The sequence below is a fragment of the Miscanthus floridulus genome, chromosome 18, assembly GCF_019320115.1.
Source record: "Miscanthus floridulus cultivar M001 chromosome 18, ASM1932011v1, whole genome shotgun sequence".
Lineage (NCBI taxonomy): Eukaryota > Viridiplantae > Streptophyta > Magnoliopsida > Poales > Poaceae > Miscanthus > Miscanthus floridulus.
The window spans coordinates 45,897,251-45,919,808 of record NC_089597.1 but is presented as its reverse complement, the minus strand read 5'-3'; the positions used below and the strand labels follow the sequence as shown (position 1 = coordinate 45,919,808).

Below are 22,558 nucleotides of genomic sequence, written 5' to 3'. Positions count from 1 at the left end.
AGCAAAGCTCTACTATAGTGCTATGCAATTATTGAGAGTGTTGACACCTGTGGTGGCACACAGAGACAAATCTGCAAGCGCACGGGTATCGAAGTAGTTTTCACCAAAAGTAATATCAAGTATCATATCCACGGGGAAACATGTGTGTGTTGCCTAACAACTAGTTTATCCAAGGATAGCAATCAAGGTTTAAGGTATGAGTAGAGAGGATTCCTATGGTTATAACCCTATGCAAAGCAAGGCTTATGATTCTCGTGTTCACATCGGGACGTCGCTTAGACAGTAAAGCACCGTTAATAGATAACTCTATCGACACAACTACGGTCCTACTAATTTAAGAACCTACTCAATTCCATGTGGACTATAAAGGATAGATGAGGTTGTCATCTCCCACTGCTACCACACAACCAAGAAGCAGGGAGCAAACATAGGTAGCTGATAGCCTAAGTACCACGCTTATGCAAATGATTACTACTCTAATCCAGAGATCTAACAAAGACAAGAGCACTTAAAAGAACTGTAAACCCGTGAACAAAAGAGCACAAAACATACTTTAAACAGAAATCAATTACCAGAGGTATCTCAGATGTAGACTTGGAGAAGCCTAGATCCGCCAAAGTACAAGCCATAGAGGTAGTACAGACAAGCTGGTACTCCCTCCAAACTCTTCCCACACTTTCTAGCTCACTATTTCTATTTATAAGACTAGATCCTATAGAGGACTAATCTTATCTTGAGAGCTGGCTCTGATCCTGATAAGAAGGATATGAATTAGGATTTCAGGATGATCTCCAGGGAGGGTGGTAAATGGCCGTATATATAGGGGGTAGCATCAATTCTGGACCCTCGGATCAAACCGACTTGAATAAATGGCGTAGATGCAATCTTTAAGGCAGTGGGGAACCGATGTAGCGAGGAGGGGCTAATACGTAGGGCCCATAGGCCAACCGGCTTGTAGGTGGGGCCAGCCAGCCCCCCATGTCAGCCTCTCGTGGTCATCTTCGGTGGAGAGTCCTTTGGTGTCCTCTGGAACCTTCTAGAGTTGTTTACGCCATGGAAAAATGTTATTTACTTTGATGAATAGGTCCACCTTGACGATAAACCCTGCTGAAAACATAGATTCACCAAAACTCATGGAATTTATTAGTTTAAACCCCTAAACCTATATTGGTGATGGAATTAAGCATATATGCAAGTTATGTTGATGGTTTATAATTGGTGTTAGTGATCGTCAACAAGCTCCCCCACACTTAATCTTTGCTCATCCCTAGGCAAAGCTAAACTCAGCAATGGATCAGGAATTACATCAATGTTTTCACGCCTCAAAAGTACACATGCGTTCAATAAAAAATTCTCCACTGGATCAAAATAAACCGATCTGACTTTCAAACTTACCCATATTACCTTCAACCATGGGGCTTCTTAGCCTTCACTTGGGTCTTGAGCAATTGAAAGATAGAACGATCAAGTCAAGCACTATGTCTCAAGTTCTTTGTTCCACTATTGTTCCAGAGTTTTTATAAGTTTTCAAAATAAAACTCAGAGATTTCATTGTATGACACTCTCAAGTCTCACAATATATGTGGTATTTGTGGATCCTCACCAAGGCAATAAAGATGCTATGCCTTTTTCTCTTCCTACCACTAAGGCTTATGTGGAGTTAATAGGTAGGGAGAAAGCTAGAGCATACTTGCAATGCATATATTGTAAAGTCAAACCTCGGATGCAAAGAGAGTTGAGTCATACAATCAAATCAAGATGTACATGTGTGTGGATATATGGTGGATATATATGGTGGTTAACCTAATTCTACTATGCTCCTTGAAAACTTATCTCTCTTTTAAAACTTGGAAATATGTTTGTAAGAGAACAGGAGCTATCTTATTCATCTCTTTCTTCTTCTTCTTTTTTCTGGCGGGCATCTAAGTACCCATTGTTTCCAATATCTCGAACACTTGTCCATTTTTTTCTCAACTCTTTTTTTCTTTTCTCTTTTTTATGAATAACTTTTGCATAGCCCCATGTCTCTTTTCTGCAATAGAACTTCGAGAGAGATATCAACAAGAACTTGGAGCATTTATTTGGTGGATGGAAAACCTAACAAGCATGTTTTTGTGTTCACTCCCAGTGTAGGAGTAAAACATTTTTGAGTGGATCTAGATGGAAAGCATGTTTTTGCGTCTACTCCCAGTGTAGGAATAGTGCATATGTGGGTGGTGTGTACATGATCTTGATTTTAAGTGCATGACAACCCTCTCATAAGGGTCAACAAAGCTTGACAAAACTCAATGCAATACAAGCAACAAATATGTGAAAGTTTTCCTAGCCTAAATAACATGTATGGCTCTGGTGGGAATTCAAGTTTTGTCATACAGGAACTCATCATGTAGCATTTTTGTGTTTTTCAAAAGGTAAATCTCAAGAACTTTAGTGTCACTTAGAACAAGATAAACAGTAGCTTAGACCTTCTCATATCATATCCATCAATTACCTAGACTTTGATCAAGCATATGCTACCCACGAGTTTCAAGTTCAGAGTAAATCCTTATATCAAATCAGTTTTATCCAAAACTCAGGAGAATTCAAGGCTAAAAACTATATACTTGAAAGGAATTACAACATAGCAACTATTCATCATTTCCATTTTAAGAGATTATCCTCAAAGTCTTTATTATTTATTTAGCTCTTAAAAGAAATTAAAGCAAACTAGACACACTCTTTTTATTTTGTTTTTATTTTTACTATTATAGGGATAACTAATTATTTTGGTTTTAGTTTGTAGTTTTTTTAACTAGAATAAAGGGAAAGAATACTTACCTAGATACATGGGGTGCCTTCTCCCCTAAGCTGATTGTTGTCGTGGTTCTTTCATCATTTGTTGATGTTACCTTGCATAAACAACATGTGGAGACAAGCACCAACAAAAGACTAGAAAGATCCTGGCAATACTTTATTCAAATGTATAGATAGATTAGCAGGAAAACATGGCTTTTTCTTTAAAAGTTTTTTCATAGAGTAAAGAAGAAGGGCTGAATTGAAAATGTTATTTAAATTCTATGAAGTTAATTATATCCGATTTTTCTTCTAGCAATTGTGTGTCATGGAAAACTTTTAAACACTGACCATTTACCTTGAAAAGTATACCTTCGTCATTTTGAAGAGTGACAGCTCCATGAGACGATGTGCTAATTACCTTGTAAGGTCCTTCCCATTTGCTTCGTAGTTTCCCATGTCCAAACAACTTCACTCTGGAGTTGAAAAGCAACACCTTGTCACCTGGTTTAAATTCCTTCTTTTTTAATCTTTTATCATGCCATCTTTTTGTCCTCTCCTTGTAGAGTTTTGCATTATGATATGCCTTTTCTCGCCATTCCTGTAGCTCAGAGAGTTGCATTTTTCTTTTCATTCCAGTTGCTTCAAAGTCCATGTTCCACCTTTTTATGGCCCAATGAGCTTTGAATTCCAACTCAACAGGTAGGTGGCAAATCTTCTCATAGACGAGTTGGTATGGTGACATTCCAAGAGGTGTTTTGTAAGTTGTTCTGTAAACCCATAGTGCTCTGTGTAACTTATCTTTCCATGCTGTCCCCATCTCATTAACGGTCTTCTGCAGAATGTTCTTGATTTGCTTGTTTGATGTTTCTGCCTGTCCGCTAGTTTGAGGATGATATGGTGTCGCGACGTTATGACGGACCCCATGATCGGACAAGAAGCGTCAGAACTTCCTATCAATGAAGGGAGGACCTCCATCACTAATTACCATGCGTGGAACTCCAAAGCGTGGAAAGATGGTCTCTGAAAACATTCTCTTGACGTTATTGGAATCTGCAGCTCGACATGGTAAAGCTTCAACCCACTTTGAGACATAGTTGACTGCCACCAGGATGTATTCACACTGTCAGGATTTTGGAAATGGTCCCATGTAGTCGATTCCCCAGACATCAAAGAGTTCTAACTGGAGGTTGCTAGTGAGTGGCATAGCGGCTCTTGCATTGATATTCTCGTGTTTCTGACATGGAGTACACCTCTGTATGAAGTCTTTGGTGTCATCGTACATGGTTGGCTAGAAGAATCCACTTTGCCAGATATTAGCATTCAAGCGGAATGCCCATAATGTCCTCCATATGGTGATGAGTGGCATCTTTGAATGATCTTGATTGCTTCCTCAGCCGAAACACACCTCCAGAGTAGTCCATCGGAGCAGACTCGGAAGAGGTACGATTCATCCCATAGGTGGAGGCGACTTTCATGAATGAGCTTCCACTTATTCTCCCCTGGTGGTACATAACCTGCAACCATAAAGTTAACAATATTTGCATACTAGGGGTCCGATCCTGCGACCTTTTGGAGCATGTCGTCCCGCAGAAAATCGTTGATGGGCAACTCCTGTGGATTCTCGAACTTCATTCTTGACAAGTGATTAGCTACAAAATTTTCTATTCCTTTCTTATCTTTAATTTCTAAATCAAATTCTTGAAGCAAAAGGATCCATCTTATAAGTCAAGGCTTAGCATCTTTCTTAGTAAGGAGATATTTAAGAGCAGCATGATCAGTGTAAACAATAACTTTAGCTCCTACTAAGTGAGATCTAAACTTGCCAATAGCAAAAACAACAGCCAAGAGCTCTTTTTCAGTTGTTGCATAATTAAGTTGAGGTCCTGATAGAGTTTTACTAGCATAAGAAATTGCATGATGCTTTCTATCCTTCGTTTGACCCAAAACTACCCCACAGCATAATCACTAGCATCACACATGATTTCAAAAGGCAGCGACCAATCAGGGGGTTAAATGATTGGTGCAGAGATGAGTGCTTTCTTAAGGATTTGAAAAACATTTAAACACTCATCGTCAAACTCAAAGGGAGCATCCTTGGCTAACAAACTTGTAAGGGGTCTAGCAATATGAGAAAAATCTTTTATAAAACGACGATAGAACCCCGCATGACCAAGAAAACTTCATACCCCTTTAACATTTGTGGGAGGAGGTAGCTGTTCTATTACTTCTATCTTAGCTCGGTCTACCTCAATCCCCTATTCGGACACCAAGTGTCCAAGCACTATGGCTTATCTAACCATGAAATGACATTTTTCCCAATTTGAGACCAAGTGCTTTTCATCACATCTTTGTAAAACTTTGTCTAAATTTTCTAAGCAATCATCAAAAGTTTTTCCATAAACAGAAAAATCATCCATAAAAACTTCCATGATTTCTTCTATCATATCGGAAAAAAATAAGCATCATGCACCTTTGGAACAAAGTTGGAGCGTTGCACAATCCAAAAGACATCCTATGATAAGCATAAATTCCATAGGGACAAGTAAAAGTAGTTTTGCTTTGGTCATTAGGATGGATCATGATTTGATGATAGCCAGAATACCCATCAAGGAAACAAAAGAAAGAATGCTTTGCAAGCCATTCCAACATCTCATCGATGAAGGGTAATGAGAAGTGATCTTTCTTTGTTGCCTTGTTAAGTTTTCAGTAATCAATGCACATTCACCATCCTATGACTGTTCGTTGTGGGATTAATTCATATTTTTCATTTTTTACCACAGTCATGCCCCCTTTCTTTGGTACAACTTGTACCAGGCTTACTCACTCACTATAACGGACGGGATAGATTATTCTGGCATGCAAAAGTTTCAAAACCTCTTTCTTAACAACTTCTCTCATCACATTGTTAAGCCTACGTTGGGGCTCCCTAGAAGGTGGATATGCTGGATCTATGGGAATGCAATGGGTGCAAAGGGTTGTACTAATCCCCTTGAGGTCTTCGAGCGAGTAGCCGAAAGCAGAGTGATGCTTTTCTAAAACGGTAAGGAGCTAGAGGGTCTTGTCCTTAGAGAGTTTATCGCTAATAATCATAGGAGACTCCCTATCATTGTTTAGGAAAGTGTATTTCAAACCAGAAGGGAAGGGGTTTGAGCACAATGGGGGGTTTTGGCGGCTCTTGAGTTTCATCTAGAGGGAAAGGATCTCGTGGTTCTTCTTCGTCTTGGATAAAATCCTGGGCGTCCTCTTCGAGATCTTTGTTGGAGGCTTCCAGGAGAGATGCTGCCATAATCTCCTCCATTGGATCTTGCTCAGGACTCAACTCTGTCTTAACATGTAATGATCAAGTGATGGGAATAGGAAGGTTCATGCTTTTCCCAAGACTTACATTTATACTCCCCTTTCTTCCTTCATGTAGAAGTATCTCTATTGGATGCCCTATCAAAAGATTGAATTCCCAAATACCAAAAACATAAAAACTAAGATACACATTGGTTTCTTCTACTTTGATAGGGATGAGGTGAAAAATTCCTTCACTAGGAAGAATTTGCCCTGAGAGACTTTTTAAGAGTTTGGTTGTTGGAGTTAATTGCATATTTCTAGGAAGGGTATGTGCAAAAGATTTAGACATAAGATTTACTCCTACAACCGAATTATAAAAAGCATCGAATGAGGTTTTATGAATCTAACAACGGATGGAGGTAGAGGGAGAATCTAAATGAATAAGTTTAAGAGAAAGCTTGGATTCTCTCAACCATTCATTGCTTATGATCATCGTCAACTCCTTCACAGTCTTTTTAAGGAACTTCTCTTTGGTTGGGTCAGGAAGATGCTGGTTAGGTGCTGATGGTGCCAAAGATTTCCTTATTGCATAATAATTCGAGGTGTTTCCAAAATCGAAGAAGAGCACATCCTCGAATTCAAACATATTTTCCAAAGGTGGATTTTTTTCCTCCTTTGGTGGTTTGGGAACTTGGAGGACAGTTGAGGCTTCAAGTGGAGTAGCTAAAGGTTCAGGCTCAACTATCAAAGGTTCTTCCTTAGGAGTTTTCTCAACTATGTCTTCTAGGCCGTCATCATGCATGCTAGTGTAGGGGGTGTTATCTAGGATTTTTCTAAGGATGCTTCTCCCTTCACTAGCAGAGCAGTGTAAGAAGGCGCCTCTAGAAGTTGTATCAAGAAGCTACGCGATCTCCCCACTAAGACCCATATAAAAGTGTTGTAAAAGCATATGGTCTTGAATGGCAACATCGGGGCCAGAATTGACTAGGTCATTAAAACGTGCCCATGCTGCACCAAAAGATTATGTTTCTTTCTATTTAAAAGATAGAACCTCTATTCGAAGGCTAACCACTCCAGAGATAGGAAAGAAAGATAAGCAAAAGCTAGAGCATAGAGCTTCCCAATCTCCTTGTACACTCCCTACAGTTCGGGTATACCAGTGTTTAGCTCTTCTCGTCAAAGAGAACGAAAATAACTTCCACTTTAAAGTTTCATGTGACATGCCTGTGATATGCAAGCATGCACAGGTTTGCTCAAACTCTCATAGGTGGGTATATGGGTTTTCATTGCCTTCTCCTAAGAACGATTGTTCCTAGACCAAATTTATTAAAGACGAACACAACTCATAGCCTAGTGTAAGGATAGGTTTCGAAGATTTTAGTGGCTCTAGTTGTGCGCCCATGGGAGCAGCGAATTGATTAAAAGGCGTGATATTATCCATGCTTAAAAACTTAAAAGATATAAGGACAAACCTGGTTCAATGAAATCACAGCAACCGTTTCCCCGGTAACGGCGCCAGAAAACTTGTTGACACCTATGGTGTCACACTGAGACAAAATCCACAAGCGCACGGGTATCGAAGTAGTTTTCAAGTAGAGTATTATCGAGTATCGTATCCACGGGAAAATGTGTGTATTGTCTAACAACTAGTTTGTCTAGGGATAGCAATCAAAGTTTAAGGTATGAGTAGAGATGATTCCTATGGTTATAACCCTATACAAAGCAAGGCTTATGATTCTCATGTTCACTTCGGGACACCGCTTAGACAGTAAAGCACCGTTAATAGATAACTCTACCGACGCGACTACGGTCCTACTAATTTAAGAACCTGCTCAATTCGGCGTGGACTACAAAGGATAGACGGAGCTATCACCAATTGCTGCTACCACACAACCAAGAAGCAGGGAGCAAATACAGGTAGCTGATAGCCTAAGCACCACGCTTATGCTAATGATTACTACTCTAATCTAGAGATCTAACAAGGACTGGAGCACTCAAAAGAACTATGAACCCATGAACAAAAGAGCACAAAACTTATTTTAAATAGAAATCAATTACCAGAGGTATCTTAGATGTAGACTTGGAGAAGCCTAGATCTGCCAAAGTACAAGCCATAGAGGTAGCACAGACAAGTCGATACTCCTTCCAAACTCTTCCCTCACTTTCTAGCTCACTATTTCTATTTATAAGACTAGATCCTATAGAGGACTAATCTTCTCTTGAGAGCTGGCTCTCATCCTGACGAGGAAGATATGAATTAGGGTTTTAGGATGATCTCTAGGGAGGGGGGTATAGGGCCATATATATAGGGGGTAGTGTTAATTCTGGACCCTCAGATCAAAGTGACTTGAGTAAATGGCGTAGATGCGATCTTTAAGGCGGTGGGGAACCGACGTAGGGAGGAGGTGCTGACATGTGGGGCCCACAGGCTGGCCGGCCTGTAGGTGGGGCCGGTCGGCTCCCCATGTCAGCCTCTCACGGTCATCTTTGGTGGAGAGTCCTTTGGTGTCCTCTAGAACCTTCTAGAGTTGTTTACGCCATGGAAAAATGTGATTTACTTTGACAAATAGGTCCACCTTGACGGTTTTCTAGATAAACCCTGCTGAAAACACAGATTCACCAAAACTCGTAGAATTTATTACTTTAAACCCCTAAACTTATATTGGTGATGGAATTAAGCATATATGCAGATTATATTGACGGTTTATAATTGGTGATAGTGACCGTCAACAGAGAGAGTGAGGGAAATCTCTAGGAGAAAGTCCCGGGCCTATCGGGAGTCTTCTCCAAGGTGTACCTCAGCAGATGCTATCTTCTGGTAAGTAATACATCCGAGTTCTTTATAGTATCTGATATTCTGTCTCTGCTAGTAGTTATATAAGCCTTCTTACATGTACACCGCTTTACTTCAGTAGAGTGCTCTAGCCTTTCTAAGGGAACTTAGTTGGCCGAGGCTAGAGTAGTAAGTATAGTGTAGACGTGATGTCTAGACTATATCTTGCCTGTGTAGATCGCTTGTTGCACGGATTGTTAGTGGTAGCTAGCAGGTGGTGACAGCCCTGTCTAGCCTTTGCATTCCACCACGTGTTGTAGGCAAGTTCTTAAAAGGTAGGGCTCCAGTAACAAGGTAGCCGCTTCGGATAAGGGTTTTGTCTTCTATTGTCTCGCCTATCGCCTCCTGTAAGTAAGACGGGTGAACTTCCCTGTATAACTACTATCTTTACCAAATATCATTGCTGTCTAGATCCTCTCTACCCAAGTTCTATAGGCGCTTTTGTATCATCATAGGATGGGCTTGATCCTTAGTTCACTTCACATTCCCCGTGGAAATACGATACTTGGAATACTCCCGGTGAAGGCTACATTGACTACCGTACGCTTTTGGTTTACCCGTTTGCCACTTTAGGTGTCAACACTCGTGCGTCTCCGTCTCGTGACCACCGCCGTAGCTCGCGCAAAGGGAAAAAGAGAACAGAAAAACAAACCGGTATCTCATAATCAGTGGCATGTGGGTAATTTTTTGGCCCAAAAGCAGCTGAAAGCAGGAGTTAAGGTGCTTTCAGTTTTGTACTAGAACAAAAACTGCTTTCGGCCTAAAGCAACTGTGACTTTGAGCCCTTTGGTTGACATTTAGCTTTTGCAAAAGCAAAAACATGTTCAAAAGCCCAACCAAAAGAGGCATTAGGGGCACATGGACATAATAAGGACACCAAGGAAGGAAAAGAAAAGGAAACCAAAGAACAGGAGGATGATTCCTGACCCCATAGCTGACGGGGGGAACCCATCCTTTACTATTGTTGACGGTGTTAGGAAATGAGAGCATTCCATCCCTTAGATCCCTTCATCCAAAAAAAGGATGGATTTATTCTCTTAACCAAGCACGCAAATAGAAAGATCCTGTCCCTGAACAAAAACAGGAGTACATGACCATCCCATATCAGGGTCTGTTTAGATTCCAAAAATTTTTGCGCAGTACCCGTCACATCGAATCTTACGGCACATGCATGGAGTACTAAATATAGACGAAAAAAAAACTAATTGTACAGTTGAGTGAGAAATCGCGAGACGAAACTTTTAAACCTAATTAGTCTATAATTAGATACTAATTACCAAATACAAACGAAAGTACTACAATAACCAAAATCTAAAAATTTTTAGATCTAAACGGGGCCTCATCCTGGTCCCCAAACTAAAATTCGGTGGACCTGGGTCTAACCCTTCCCTTATGCGATCCCAACCTAGATAGCTGATACGTGTTGTCTGATAAAATCACAAGTCTAATAGGAAAGGTAGAGCCTAGAGCCAAGAAACCGCATGGATGCAAGACGCGTCAAAGTTACCTAGCTTCTGCCGAGAGCCACAACTCCCGAACGTCCAGTTTTTTTGGAACACCACGCGGTGAACATCCTAGATGTGGATGCATGGACTGAGCTTTGGATCAGGGTCCATGCAATTTTTTTGACCGAAAGGGTCCATGCAATTTTATTCCACGTATTAAAAGCTGGTTGATGAAAACTAGTAAATAGATTGCAACAATTAGCAAATATACCTTCACTATCTCTATATAAGTATGGATGATAGGGATCTAGATTCTTGTATAAACATTTCGGATCCAGATTCTCTAAAAAAACATTTCAGATGATGAATTAAAATTACTTCATAAAATCATTTAGCTAGTAGGCTAAATTCTAATTCAAAATTTTTTTTCATAACAAAAATCATATATAAATAAAAATATTCTTCAAAAGAAATCCAGAATTTTTTTTGGGTGAAGAACAACTTGACTAAGATTTTAACTTATTTCTTAAAAAATAGTTAACTAAAAATGATAGTTGAGGGCAAAGAATCAGAATCATCTAAAACTAATTAACCTTGCAAGAAACAATTTTAGTGATTTCCGAATGAAATGTTTTTCACCAACCTGTTTGAACTTCGCAAAAAAATAAACTACCTGTTTGAAGTGAATCTACTCATTCTCAAAAGGCCCCCAACCCACCGGCAACGGCAGCCCATAGCCGGTGTCGCACCATACGCCCATACCTAGTAGCAGGTCTAGATATCGAGTCAGCTCGGTTTAGTTTGGTTCAACTTGAGCTGACTCGTCTAACGAGTTAACTCGGTTAGGCTCGGCTTATTAATATTACGAGTTAGAGGGGTAGCTCGGCTCGGCTGGTTACCGAGCTCGAGCTAACTCGTTTAGCTCGTGAGCTACTTAAAAAAAATAGAACACACATCTTATAATATTTATGCTACATTAATTTCAAAAAATGACGTGCACCATTATACAACCATACATAATTAATACATATCAGGTTTATCAAAAGTATCAATCATGCAACATAGCTGGTCTATCCATGATCATACAGTTCCAGTATACTAACTAGTTGTTTGCAACCACAAACTTAGAAAAGTCCACAGATTTAATGTCAGCATCATCATTTTTTCTCTGGAAAACAATCCATAAAATCAATATTTAAGTACCAATAGAATTAAAATTCATATAAAACAGCTAAAAATAAGGATTTTATATCAATAGAATAGGTATACATTTGTAGGTCAGCATCATCTTCTGAATTCATACGCCTCATCTCGTTTGAGCTCATGAGACTTCCAGCTTAACCCGTGAAAAAATTAAAACTAGCTTCAGCTCATGAGACTTCCAGCTTAACCTGTGAAAAAAATTAAAACTAGCCGAATCGAGCCGAGCTGAGCCGAGTTAGAATGAGTTGCGAGTCGCGAGTATTTTGTCCGGCCCTACCACCATATTTATCATAAAAGAAACTAGAGCCTAAAAATCAGCGACGCCGAGCGGATCTGCAGCCACCTCAGTCACCGGCGGCGATGGCGAATTCCAACTCCGGCATCCCTATCAAGGTAAGTGACAATCCCCCCCGCTAATCGGTGAGCTTAGGCCCTGATTTCACCAGCACGAGAGCTCTCCTGTGCCAAGGTTTGATATGGGCTCGCCTCGTGTAGTGCCCGGACGTCCATGTCTGCACCGCCTCCGGCATGCCGCAGGTCGCAGACCACGCGCTCCCTCGCTAGGATGCTAGGGTTGTAAGGAAATGGATTATGCTTGGGTGTAGGGCTCAGATTGAATTTGTGGGGATGAAACTCATGAATAGGGGAGAGAAATAAATTTGAGAGGGTGGCTGACCTTGCTTGATGGAATGAAATTTGTGCGTCCAGAATGCTCTCACCGTCATGCCCAACTGCAAGAGCGACCAGAGTAGGAGATGGGCTGGGAGGGTGGCTTTGATATGTTCGCCCTCTGGTTCTTCCCCTTGAGATTGTGCTCATTTCAGCTCTTGTCGATTGCAGGCAGAACAAGATTCGGATGGCTCGGCACAAAGCACAGCTGATATGACCGCCTTTGTAAGTAGCAACTATTACTCCGCTGTTTACATCTGGTTGTCTTGATTGTAGATTGGACCATATTTCCTGTGTTGAACCTACTGTGCACTTATGGCTAATGGTTTATCCATGCCCACTGTTTTCAGGTGCAAAACCTTCTAATCCAGATGGTAAGTTCCTAGTTTTATTTGGCGACAGTCTCGTGCATGCCCTCTCTTCGGAAAAAAAGTTGAATCTGATTACCTTGCAGCAAACCAGGTTCCAAGCTATGTCGGAGAACATCATTTCAAAGAATATCCTCAAATCATTTCTCTTGCTCATTTGCTTTTTTTATGTATTCAAGATTTTTAACATGCAAAGTAATTGGCATTCCAACTATTTTATTTTAGCTTCTAGAAATATCAAAATTATTAACAGTGTCACTGCAGCTTTTACCATAGTATGCCAATTTGTTATGCCAACTATTTTATTTTAGCTTCTAGAAATATCAAAATTATTAATAGTTCCAAACTGCTAGTTAAAAGTTCAGAGGTTTGGGGGTTGCAAAAAGAAGATTGATTAGAGAAGTTTCCACTCTGATGGAAGTACTTGTGTAGGAACTGTTTAATGTTTGTAAGGGTCTGGAAAGTAATGTTTTGTTACACATAACCTGGCAGTTGCTATTTCACCACCATCCTGAATTTCTTGGTTTGCCTTGGAAAGTATCATAAGCTTCATGGCTGAAATATGGTACTTCTCTGTTGTTCGACAAATAGGCAGAATCAGGAAATACAGAGGTCCAATTTGGTTCTACTAGGGACCAAACCATCTTCATTAACAGTTATCATCATTTACATCATTTGTCTAGCTTCAAAAGACCCTCTTATTCATATTTCCCTGGGGTACGTCAACGTTCTGCATATCTGTCTCACCTCTGTTGTAAATACAAATCCTTAACAAATGTTCACTAGATGAAATGGGTGCGAGAATTGATGAATTGGAGCAGAGCATCAATGACCTCAAGGCTGAGATGGGCAGTGAAGGCATGTCGCCATCTAAGATGAAGGAAGAGTCAAAACCTTCAGACAGCTCTGCATGAGTGCAGCAGAAGCAGCATGATTCATTTCAGACGTCATTGCTGTATATTGGGCGTTCATCACTAACAAATACCGTTATGAGGTTTCATTTTAGAAAGACTGTAACTCATGGTACTTGTGTTTTGCTGAATGGTTTGCTATAAATTGTATCCGTCTTCGTTCTCTGTAGACCTACTTGTGCTTATGCGCAGAGCATGTACATTCGTGTCCTGACAGCTGCTAGAGTGCTACTAGCACGTAGAGATCTAATCTGACATCTGTGAATGATCACCGCAATTTTTCTTTTGTCTGACATCAGATCAATACTAGAATGAGATATTTGCAATTTTGTATCTGGAAGAGCGCACCCAGGTACTAAGAATTCAGGTTCGCAAGCATAATTTGCTTTGCTTCTGTGTTAGTTTTATCACTTATTCGTAGCAGTGTATAGTTTTAATTGGCTTACCTATGTTTTAGTATTTGCTTGGCTCACTGGGAAGGTTTACATATTAAGGGCTTGTTTGGCAGGGCTTCTCTCTGGCTCCGGCTCTGGCTCCTCTAGAAGAGCCCTGACAAACATTTCATGGAAAAGCCTTATTTTGGAGTAGCCACAAATTGTGGCTCCTTCAAAACAGTTCTAGTTCCTCCGGAGGAGCCCATCGGGAGAAGCCGTGTCAAACACCCCCTAAATTTGATATGGAGCCTCTCCAAAGCGGTTAGACCATTTGATTTAAATAGTTCCGACAAGGAACCAAATCAGTTTTTCTCCTGTGACCCTTTAAAACATGAGTACGCAGCTTGAAAAACTGTACCGTTGAGCTTGTGGCTCTTGCGTTTCAGCAGCCAAGTATAGCATAGCTTTAACCTCTAGGGCTTGTCTGTGTCTATGCATCCAACTTAACCCAGGTATATCAGGACGTCCCAATGATTTTCAAATAGCTAGTCTAGGAAGAATTTTATTGGTTATTAATGAGAGATCAAATAGCTAGCAACTCTCAAATAGCTAGTCTAGCAAGCTCTTCCATAAACAACTCTCTCACAGCTCACGTAACTCTCCACTAAAGTGTTCTTTATTTACTATTTTTGAGTCTCATCTAGCTATCTATTTGTAATTTGCCATTGAGGACGTCCTTAGATTGGTTTAGTGTAGAGTTTTAACTAATTTTGCACCCAAATCACTCCAACACATGTTTAAATTCCGTACCAAACCACTTCAATACATATGGATTGTGGTGGATATATAGACATCAAAACAAGGCCTCAAATGAGATGATAAAGTAGGAAAACAAGGGGAATGATGCATGATGGCAGAAAAGTATCCATCTGCTCGTACACCACAGTCCACGGTAATGTTGTTCTAAATGTAATTAGTAGTTTTGTTTTTCTTTTGTTGGCATTTATAGGTTTATTTCAACGTCTTCAATGCCATCGCCAGGGACCCCGGGTTGTCGTTCATCAACCCGAGCGCCTTCCATCTTGAGTTATGTTCTCACTATCATATGCACTTCGCTTGCATCCTCATCAAAAAATCATCCGCCAAAGGTCATGGGCTACGCTAATGACTTAATCCAACCCTTACCAACATAGTGGAGGTCCAAACACCACCAGCAGCAGTTGCTACGGCGCAAAGCTCGATGACTTCGACATGGTCACTTTGGCACGGCTCGTGCTCCACGATAATGTTTAAACAGACTAAATGACTATTTAGGTGAACAGTGATTGGTATTGGTTGTATGGTTTTACTTAGTATGCCTTTTTTAAAAAACTTTAGTATGCCTGTATTTTACACCTTCTTCAAAGGTGTTCTTGTACTTTTCCCTTTATAAATATAATCGAATATGTTCTAGGTTTCTTTTAAAAAAAACATGGTAGTACGATGACCTGTGTAGCTGGGGCACTGAGATTAGTGATTTTTCCTATACAAAGTTGGGACAATACAAGCCCAGTATCGCCACCTTTTATCGTATATACATGAGCTTGAAGGTACTTCATCCAAGAAAAAATGCAATTCTATCATAGTGTCATACTTTAGTATCTTATAAGTTTAACCAGTTAAAAAAGTATCAATATTTATGATATTAAATAAATATTATTAGATTAATTACAAAATATATTTTTTATAATAAATTGATTTAGAGTCATAAATGTGAATATCATTCATTAAAAATTTGGTCAAAATGAATCACTTTAACTATTACGCAACTCATAGTTGTATTCTTTTTTTTTTTTTTGACAGAGGGACTCAAAGTGTGTGAGAGACAGGTAAGATTCCGTTTCACGAGTAACAGGTACTGCCTCTGTCCCCAAAAGAACGTAAATATGGTATGCGTGCTAGTTAAAGTGCTTTGCGTTTGACCAAGCTTCTAGGAAATAATATTTGCATTTATGGCTTTAAATCAATTTATTATGAAAATACATTTTGTAATTAATCTTATGGTGTTTATTTGATATATATTATAAATATTATCTATAATTGGTCAAATTTGGTATACTAAAACATGACACTGTTCCAGAATTGTATTCTTCTGGGGACGGAGGAAATACTATGCAAGTTTCATTTAATTTTAATACACGACAGTTATATATTTTTCTTCACCACACAACGTTTTTTTTTTCGGGTTATTTTTTTCCCCACGGTTATTGTTGTTGTTAATATTGTTTTGGCTTAGCTAATGTATTTCTTTTATTTTTATTTATCCATCGTAGCAATTTATATATTATGCCAATAACAATAAATAATATTTTTTGAAAGTTTTCTTTTGTTCATTTACGAAAATCTGTACAGTAATGTAGCGTTGCTGAGGTCAGCAAAGCCTCCTCGTCTGCAATCTGGAGGGATCAAATCAAACGCCAAAAGCCCAAAGAAAACCCTGAGCTGAGCACCTGATCAGTTGCAATTTCGCGCGCCCGGGAAATCGCGAGGCCTACTACTCAAACCTAACATCGAATTCGAGTCGGAGTCGTTAGCGTAAAACCGCCATCGCAGCTGTCGGATCACGATCCCCTTTCCCTCTCCTTCAATTCAATATATAGTTCATTGGCTTCTCCCAATCGCTTCTTTCCATCTCGATTGCAATTCGCACTCTCCCATCGTCTTTCGATCCCGCCTCCTTGCGTCCAGATTCCCGCTGCCTCTCCAATCTCTAGTTCAGATTAGCTCTCTCCCTACTCTCCGCTCGTGTTTCGATCCCGTTTCCACGCGCCCAGATTGCACTCGCCTTTTTCTCTCCCAATCTCGAGCTCAGCATGTCTGCGGCGTCGGCGTCGGCGGTGGCGCCGACGGCCCGCAAGCGTCCGGCACCAGACCAAGACCAGCGCGCCGCTGACGCGAAAAAGCGACCGCGACCGCGGTACAAAGATCTCAGGCGCATGCGCATCGACGAGTTCGAGGTATTGGAGGTGCTCTCAAGTGGATCCGCGGCGATGGGCCCGACGGCCACGGGCCTCCTAACCGCCGCGCGCTTGCCATGGAGGCCGGCTGCCTCCACGCCTGCCGCGGCCACCCGTCGATCATCGGGATCGATGGCGTCGCCGCCGACCCCAAGACCGGAGACGTGCATCTCGTCCTGGAGTTGATCCAGGGCGGGCTGAGCCTCCGCGACTCCGACTACATGTGGAGGACCCCGTCGGAGGACACGATTCGCGAGATGATGAGGCAGCTTATCGGCGCTGCGAAGAAGGTACACGGTCTTGGCTTTATCCATAGAGATATCAAATCTGAGAACATCATTGTCTGCCCTCTGGGCGAGCTCAAATTGTGCGACTTTGGGTCGGCGACGCGGAAGAAGCCCGATGGGAAGCCGCATCAGGCCTACCCCGTCGGGACGCTGCAGTACAACGCTCCGGAGCTGCTCGACGGCAATTGGTACTACGGCCCGGCTATCGACATGTGGGGGCTCGGGTGCGTTATGGCGGAGCTTCTCAGTGGTGAGAGACTGTTCCAGGCAGAGAGCGAGTACGAGATGACTGCCGAAATGTCCGAGTTGCGAGATAGGATGACCTCTGCTGCGGGAAAGCTTGACCCGGAGTGCTTGAAAGATCTGTCGGAGGATGGGCGTGATGTGCTCACAGGCCTGCTGGCCTTCTGCCCGGAAAAGAGGCTGACCGCGGCGGAAGCGCTTGAGCACCGGTGGTTCAACAACTTCAAGGCAGCCTTGGATTGATGATTTTGCTTAGTTTTTAGATCGCTAGTAGCTGATTCTTTATCTTTTTGACAGTATTAAACAAAATTAAGTACATCTGCTGTTTGAGTTACAGGTCTGAATCATCTGCATGGTGTTGTGTCTCCTTTGATCCACAGGGATGGCGAGTATGATTTTCAATAGGCATGGGTCACGGAGAAGCAGATGTGATGTTATTGAGCCTCGTCCTGTTTGCTACTAGTTACTACAGAGCTGGAGCTAATGTCGGAGTGTGCTTTGACTGATGGGAAGCATCGTGGCACTCTCGATGCCCCAGTCAACCAAACAGGTATACATGTTTCTTCTGCTAGTTAGGCCATGTTAAGATCAGAATACTACATACACATCACAGCTTAATTTACATCATGAGCCAGGTTCAACATCTCTAGAATCTGAAAAATCATAATACTTAGCACACGTTTTTGTTGGTTCACTTCCTACCTTTCTTACGAGTCATTCTTTTACCAGGTATCCTAAACTAAAAAGCAATTGCAAATTCCTAATACATCTTTTTTATTTTGTTGGCTAGAGAAAAGATGGCTTACTGGAAGCAGCGAGGCAAAATAAGAACAATTAAAGAAGGTGATGCTAGTACAAAATTATTCCATGCTCTGATACTCATGCCTCGATCAAGTATAGGTCCAGTTTGTCTGTCTGCAAGAGACAAAGATCACAAACATGACCCAATATGTGTTCCTCTCGGTGTTTGGATTGTCTTATGATAAATACATTGCATTGCCCGCCAATGATACCAGGGGAGGTGTTCTGATTGCTTGGAAGGGCAGCTCTTGCCAGGCAATTGCTTCTAGGGGGGATACCTATTCGGTGTCTGTCCTGTTCTCTGAGCAAGAAGGCCGCAATTGGTGGTTCACCGGAGTCTATGGACCACAAAGGGATGAGGAGAAGATGTTGTTCCTACAAGAACTTAGAAACTGTAAGGCTCTGAACAATGGACCTTGGTTAGTGGCAGGAGACTTCAATCTAATATACCAAGCCGCTGACAAGAATAATGCAAATCTGGACAGGGCTATGATGGGAAGATTTAGGCGGTTTTTGGATGACACTGAGATCAAAGAAATACCTTTGCTGGGCCATAAATACACATGGTCCAATGAGAGGAGGTCTCCCACATTGGTTCAGTTGGATTGTGCATTCTGCTGTGTTGAGTGGGAAGGCATTTTTTCCTAATTCAGTTCTGCAGAGTATGACAGCAGGAGTATCTGATCACTGTCCGCTTATCCTTGGCTTAAAAGTGAGCACCGGCGGCCAGCGTCGTTTTTATTTTGAAAGCCTCTGGACAAAGGTCCCAGGATTTATAGATGCTGTCAAACAGAATTGGGAAGCACCAGTACAGTCTGATTGCACCATTGAGCGGTTTTCTCTGAAACTGCAGTGGCTCAGTAGAGGGTTACAAAAATGGGGACAAAGGAAGGTGGGGAATATCAAACTCCAGCTTGAGATGGCTAAGGAGGTCCTTCACCGCCTGGAAATTGAAAGGGATTCAAGGGATCTTACTGATGAAGAGGAGTGGCAGCGCAAGAAACTCAAACTCCATTGTCTTGGGTTGGCTTCTCTTGAACGAACCATCGCTCGGCTTCGTTCTAGAATTCTGTACCTTAAGGAAGGAGATGCCAACACTGCATTTTTTCATCAGCAGGCTAGATTCAGGAAAAAGAAGAACTTTATTCCAAAGTTGCAGGCTAGAGATCAAGTGGTTGTTTCACAGGAGGAGAAACAGCAAGCTGTGTTTGACTATTTTGATGGTATCCTTGGAAGGGCAGAGGAGAGGGAGTACTCTATTGATCTGAATACATTGGGCGTTCAGCAACATGATCTTTCTATTCTGGAGGCTCCTTTTTCAGAAGAGGAAGTATGGGCTACTATAAAGGACGTGCCTTTGGATAAGGCCCCAGGACTGGATGGGTTTACTGGGCGGTTCTATAGAACATGTTGGAATATTATCAAAGGAGACATTTACCGGGGCCATGTGTTCAAGTTCAGGCTCCTTAACTCGGCCTTCATCACCTTGTTGCCAAAGAAGATGGATGCAGTTCAAGTAAAGGATTTTAGGCCTATAAGCCTGATTCATAGTTTTGCTAAATTGGTAACTAAAATTATGGCTAATCGACTGGCCCCTTTCTTACCATCTCTGATCTCTATGAACCAAAGTGTGTTTGTGAGAGGAAGGAATATCCAGGACAATTTCATTTTAGTGCAACAAATGGTGAAATCTCTGCACAGAAAGGAAGCTCACATCCTGCTCAAGTTGGATATATCTAAGGCATTTGATTTTGTGTCCTGGTCATTTCTATTGGAAGTCTTGCGACATGTGGGGTTTGGACAGCGGTGGTGTGACTTATTATGCCTGATCCTGTCAACTTCCTCCACGCAAGCATTGGTTAATGGTGAGCCAGGAGAGATTATTACACATCAGCGAGGTCTTAGACAGGGGATCCCCTCTCACCCATGTTATTCATACTGGTCATGGACGTCCTGAACTCAATGATCAGGTATGCAACGATGAATGAGTTACTGCAGCCTCTATCCATTCAACAAGCCCGGCATCGAATCTCCTTCTATTCCGATGATGCGGTGATGTTCTTAAGACCCTTCAGTTCGGATATAACTGTTGTCAGACATCTTCTTGATCCGTTTGGACATGCCTCCGGTCATAGAACCAATCTGTCCAAAAGTTCAGTCTCCCCTATCCACTGTACGGATGAAGAGCTGACACTCACTGCCAACATCCTCTCTTGCTCAATCAAGGATTTTCCCTGTACTTACCTTGGGCTTCCACTCACAATTGGCAAGCCAACCAAGGAGGTACTGTTGCCTTTACTAGATAAAGTGGCTGACTACCTCCCAGGATGGAAGGCATCTTTAATGAACAGAGCTGGGCGGCTGGTAATGGTGCGCGTGGTCCTGACTGCTGCCCCAATTTACGTCTTGACAGCTATGGATATGCCAAAGTGGTTTTTTAAGGCTATAGATAAAAAAAAGAAGAGGGTTCCTTTGGAAGGGACAAGGGCAGGCAAATGGGGGTCACTGTTTGGTAGCTTGGGAGAAAGTACAGCGGCCAATCGAATATGGAGGGCTGGACATCCATAAATTAGAACTGCTTGGTTGTGCTCTGAGAATTCGTTGGCTTTGGGCACAGAAGATTGATTTGGACAGACCATGGGCAGGTGCGGGGGGTACGACCCCGGATACCCACGGCAGACCACATGGGCTGCGCCCCCAGGGCGGCTCAGCCCACAAGACGAAGCCTTGCGGGGCACGACGCTGCTCGGCGCCTCCCGCAAGACACCGGAAAGATATCCTGAAGATATTATGAGATCTGTTAGGATACGTATGATACCATGATTCATATAATCTGTTATTATTTTCTGATTATCTCCTAGATCTAACCGACTTGTAATCCTGCCTCCTGGACTATATAAGGCGGGCAGGGACCCCCTCCAAACTCACGCAATATCATACGATAGCCAATACAATCCAATAGACCACAGGAGTATGGTATTACGTCATACTGACAGCCTGAACCTGTCTAACTCGTGTGTCTCTGTTGCTTTCTTGTTCTCGATTACATGCATCTCTGCCGATCAATCTACCTTCGTGGGATACCTCTCGGAGGACTACCGACGATATTCTGTCGACAGTTGGCGCGCTAGGTAGGGGTGTGCGTGCTGTTTCTATATCGAACAAGATGGTACGTTCTGCAGGCTCTTTGTCCCTCCCACAGCCCGGCCAGATCTTCACGGTCGGATCGATCTCGTGGATCATCAACGCTGACGGAGTCGAAGAGCTCATCGAGCCGGTGCAGGTCAATACTGCGCCGATCACCCCAACACCTGCGACTGCAGATCCAATCTCAAAACCACCTCCGAGGTCGTCTTCGCCGACAACTCGCCGCCCACTCCCCCGCTACCAGATGAGGCGAATCAACAACGACGATCTGATCGCATCCATCAATCAGGTCGGCCAGAAGCTCGCCGATTGCCTCTCCATCACAGAATCGGCTCTGACCACTCTGGTTCAGTGCCGACCACCCTCCGATTCAGATCTATCGGAGGCTGCTCGGGAAACTCCAGGGGTTACAACCCTACCCTTCGGGCTCACCAACGTCGCCGCCGCCTATCAAGATGCCCTAAGGGGCAAATTCGTCGACCAGGCGGGAGATATCCATCCAGTCGTCGACCAGATCGCCGACCAGCCTCCGTCGGCAGTCAACATGCTACACGTCGGCCGATGCCTCGGAGCATCTCTCCAAACCATCTTGGAGGAGAATCCAGACTCCGAGTCCCAGGGCTCTACGGAGACTGTCGCTGAAACCTCCGTCGAACAACCTCCTCTCCCTTCATTCCGTGGAGGCGCAATCTTTAAGGTCAGTGAAAGGATCAAGATGCCCAAGAGGGGGGGTGAATTGGGCTAATTCTAAATTTTCTTGCAATAATCAAATCTTACGGATAGCCCAATTAACCCCTTGTGCCTAGAAAAATGTTTCTATCAAACTAACGCACAAAGGACTTGCAACCTATGTTCCAAACTTACTCTAGCATGGCAATTCCAAGAAAGTAAAGACAAGTAATGAATTGCTCAAAGTAAATACTTCAAAGTAAATGCTCAAAGTAAAGAGAGAGAGGAATGCGGTGATATTTTGCCGAGGTATCGGAGAGTCGCCACTCTCCACTAGTCCTCGTTGGAGCACCCGCGCAAGGGTGTAGCTCCCCCTTGATCCGCGCAAGGATCAAGTGCTCTCTACGGGTTGATTCTTCAACACTCTGTCGCGGCGAATCACCCAAAGCCACTCATAACTTGAGTTGGGTCACCCACAAGCTCCGCCGGGTGATCACCAAGCTCCCAACCACCACCAAGCCGTCTAGGTGATGGCGATCACCAATAGTAACAAGCACG

At 42.5% G+C, this 22,558-nt stretch overlaps 1 protein-coding gene and 1 pseudogene across 1 annotated transcript; both read left to right on the top strand.

The window, feature by feature from the left end:
* The first annotated feature begins 11,804 nt into the window (after window positions 1–11,804).
* LOC136522024 (heat shock factor-binding protein-like) lies at window positions 11,805–13,646 on the top strand. Its single transcript, XM_066515807.1, has 5 exons — window positions 11,805–11,928; window positions 12,376–12,429; window positions 12,555–12,578; window positions 12,659–12,701; window positions 13,356–13,646. Exons 1-5 carry the CDS (start codon window positions 11,896–11,898, stop codon window positions 13,484–13,486), a joined length of 285 nt encoding a protein of 94 aa, XP_066371904.1. The 5' UTR covers window positions 11,805–11,895; the 3' UTR covers window positions 13,487–13,646.
* A 2,716-nt stretch (window positions 13,647–16,362) lies between these two features.
* LOC136522031 (uncharacterized) lies at window positions 16,363–21,138 on the top strand (annotated as a pseudogene).
* The last annotated feature ends 1,420 nt before the right edge of the window (window positions 21,139–22,558 follow it).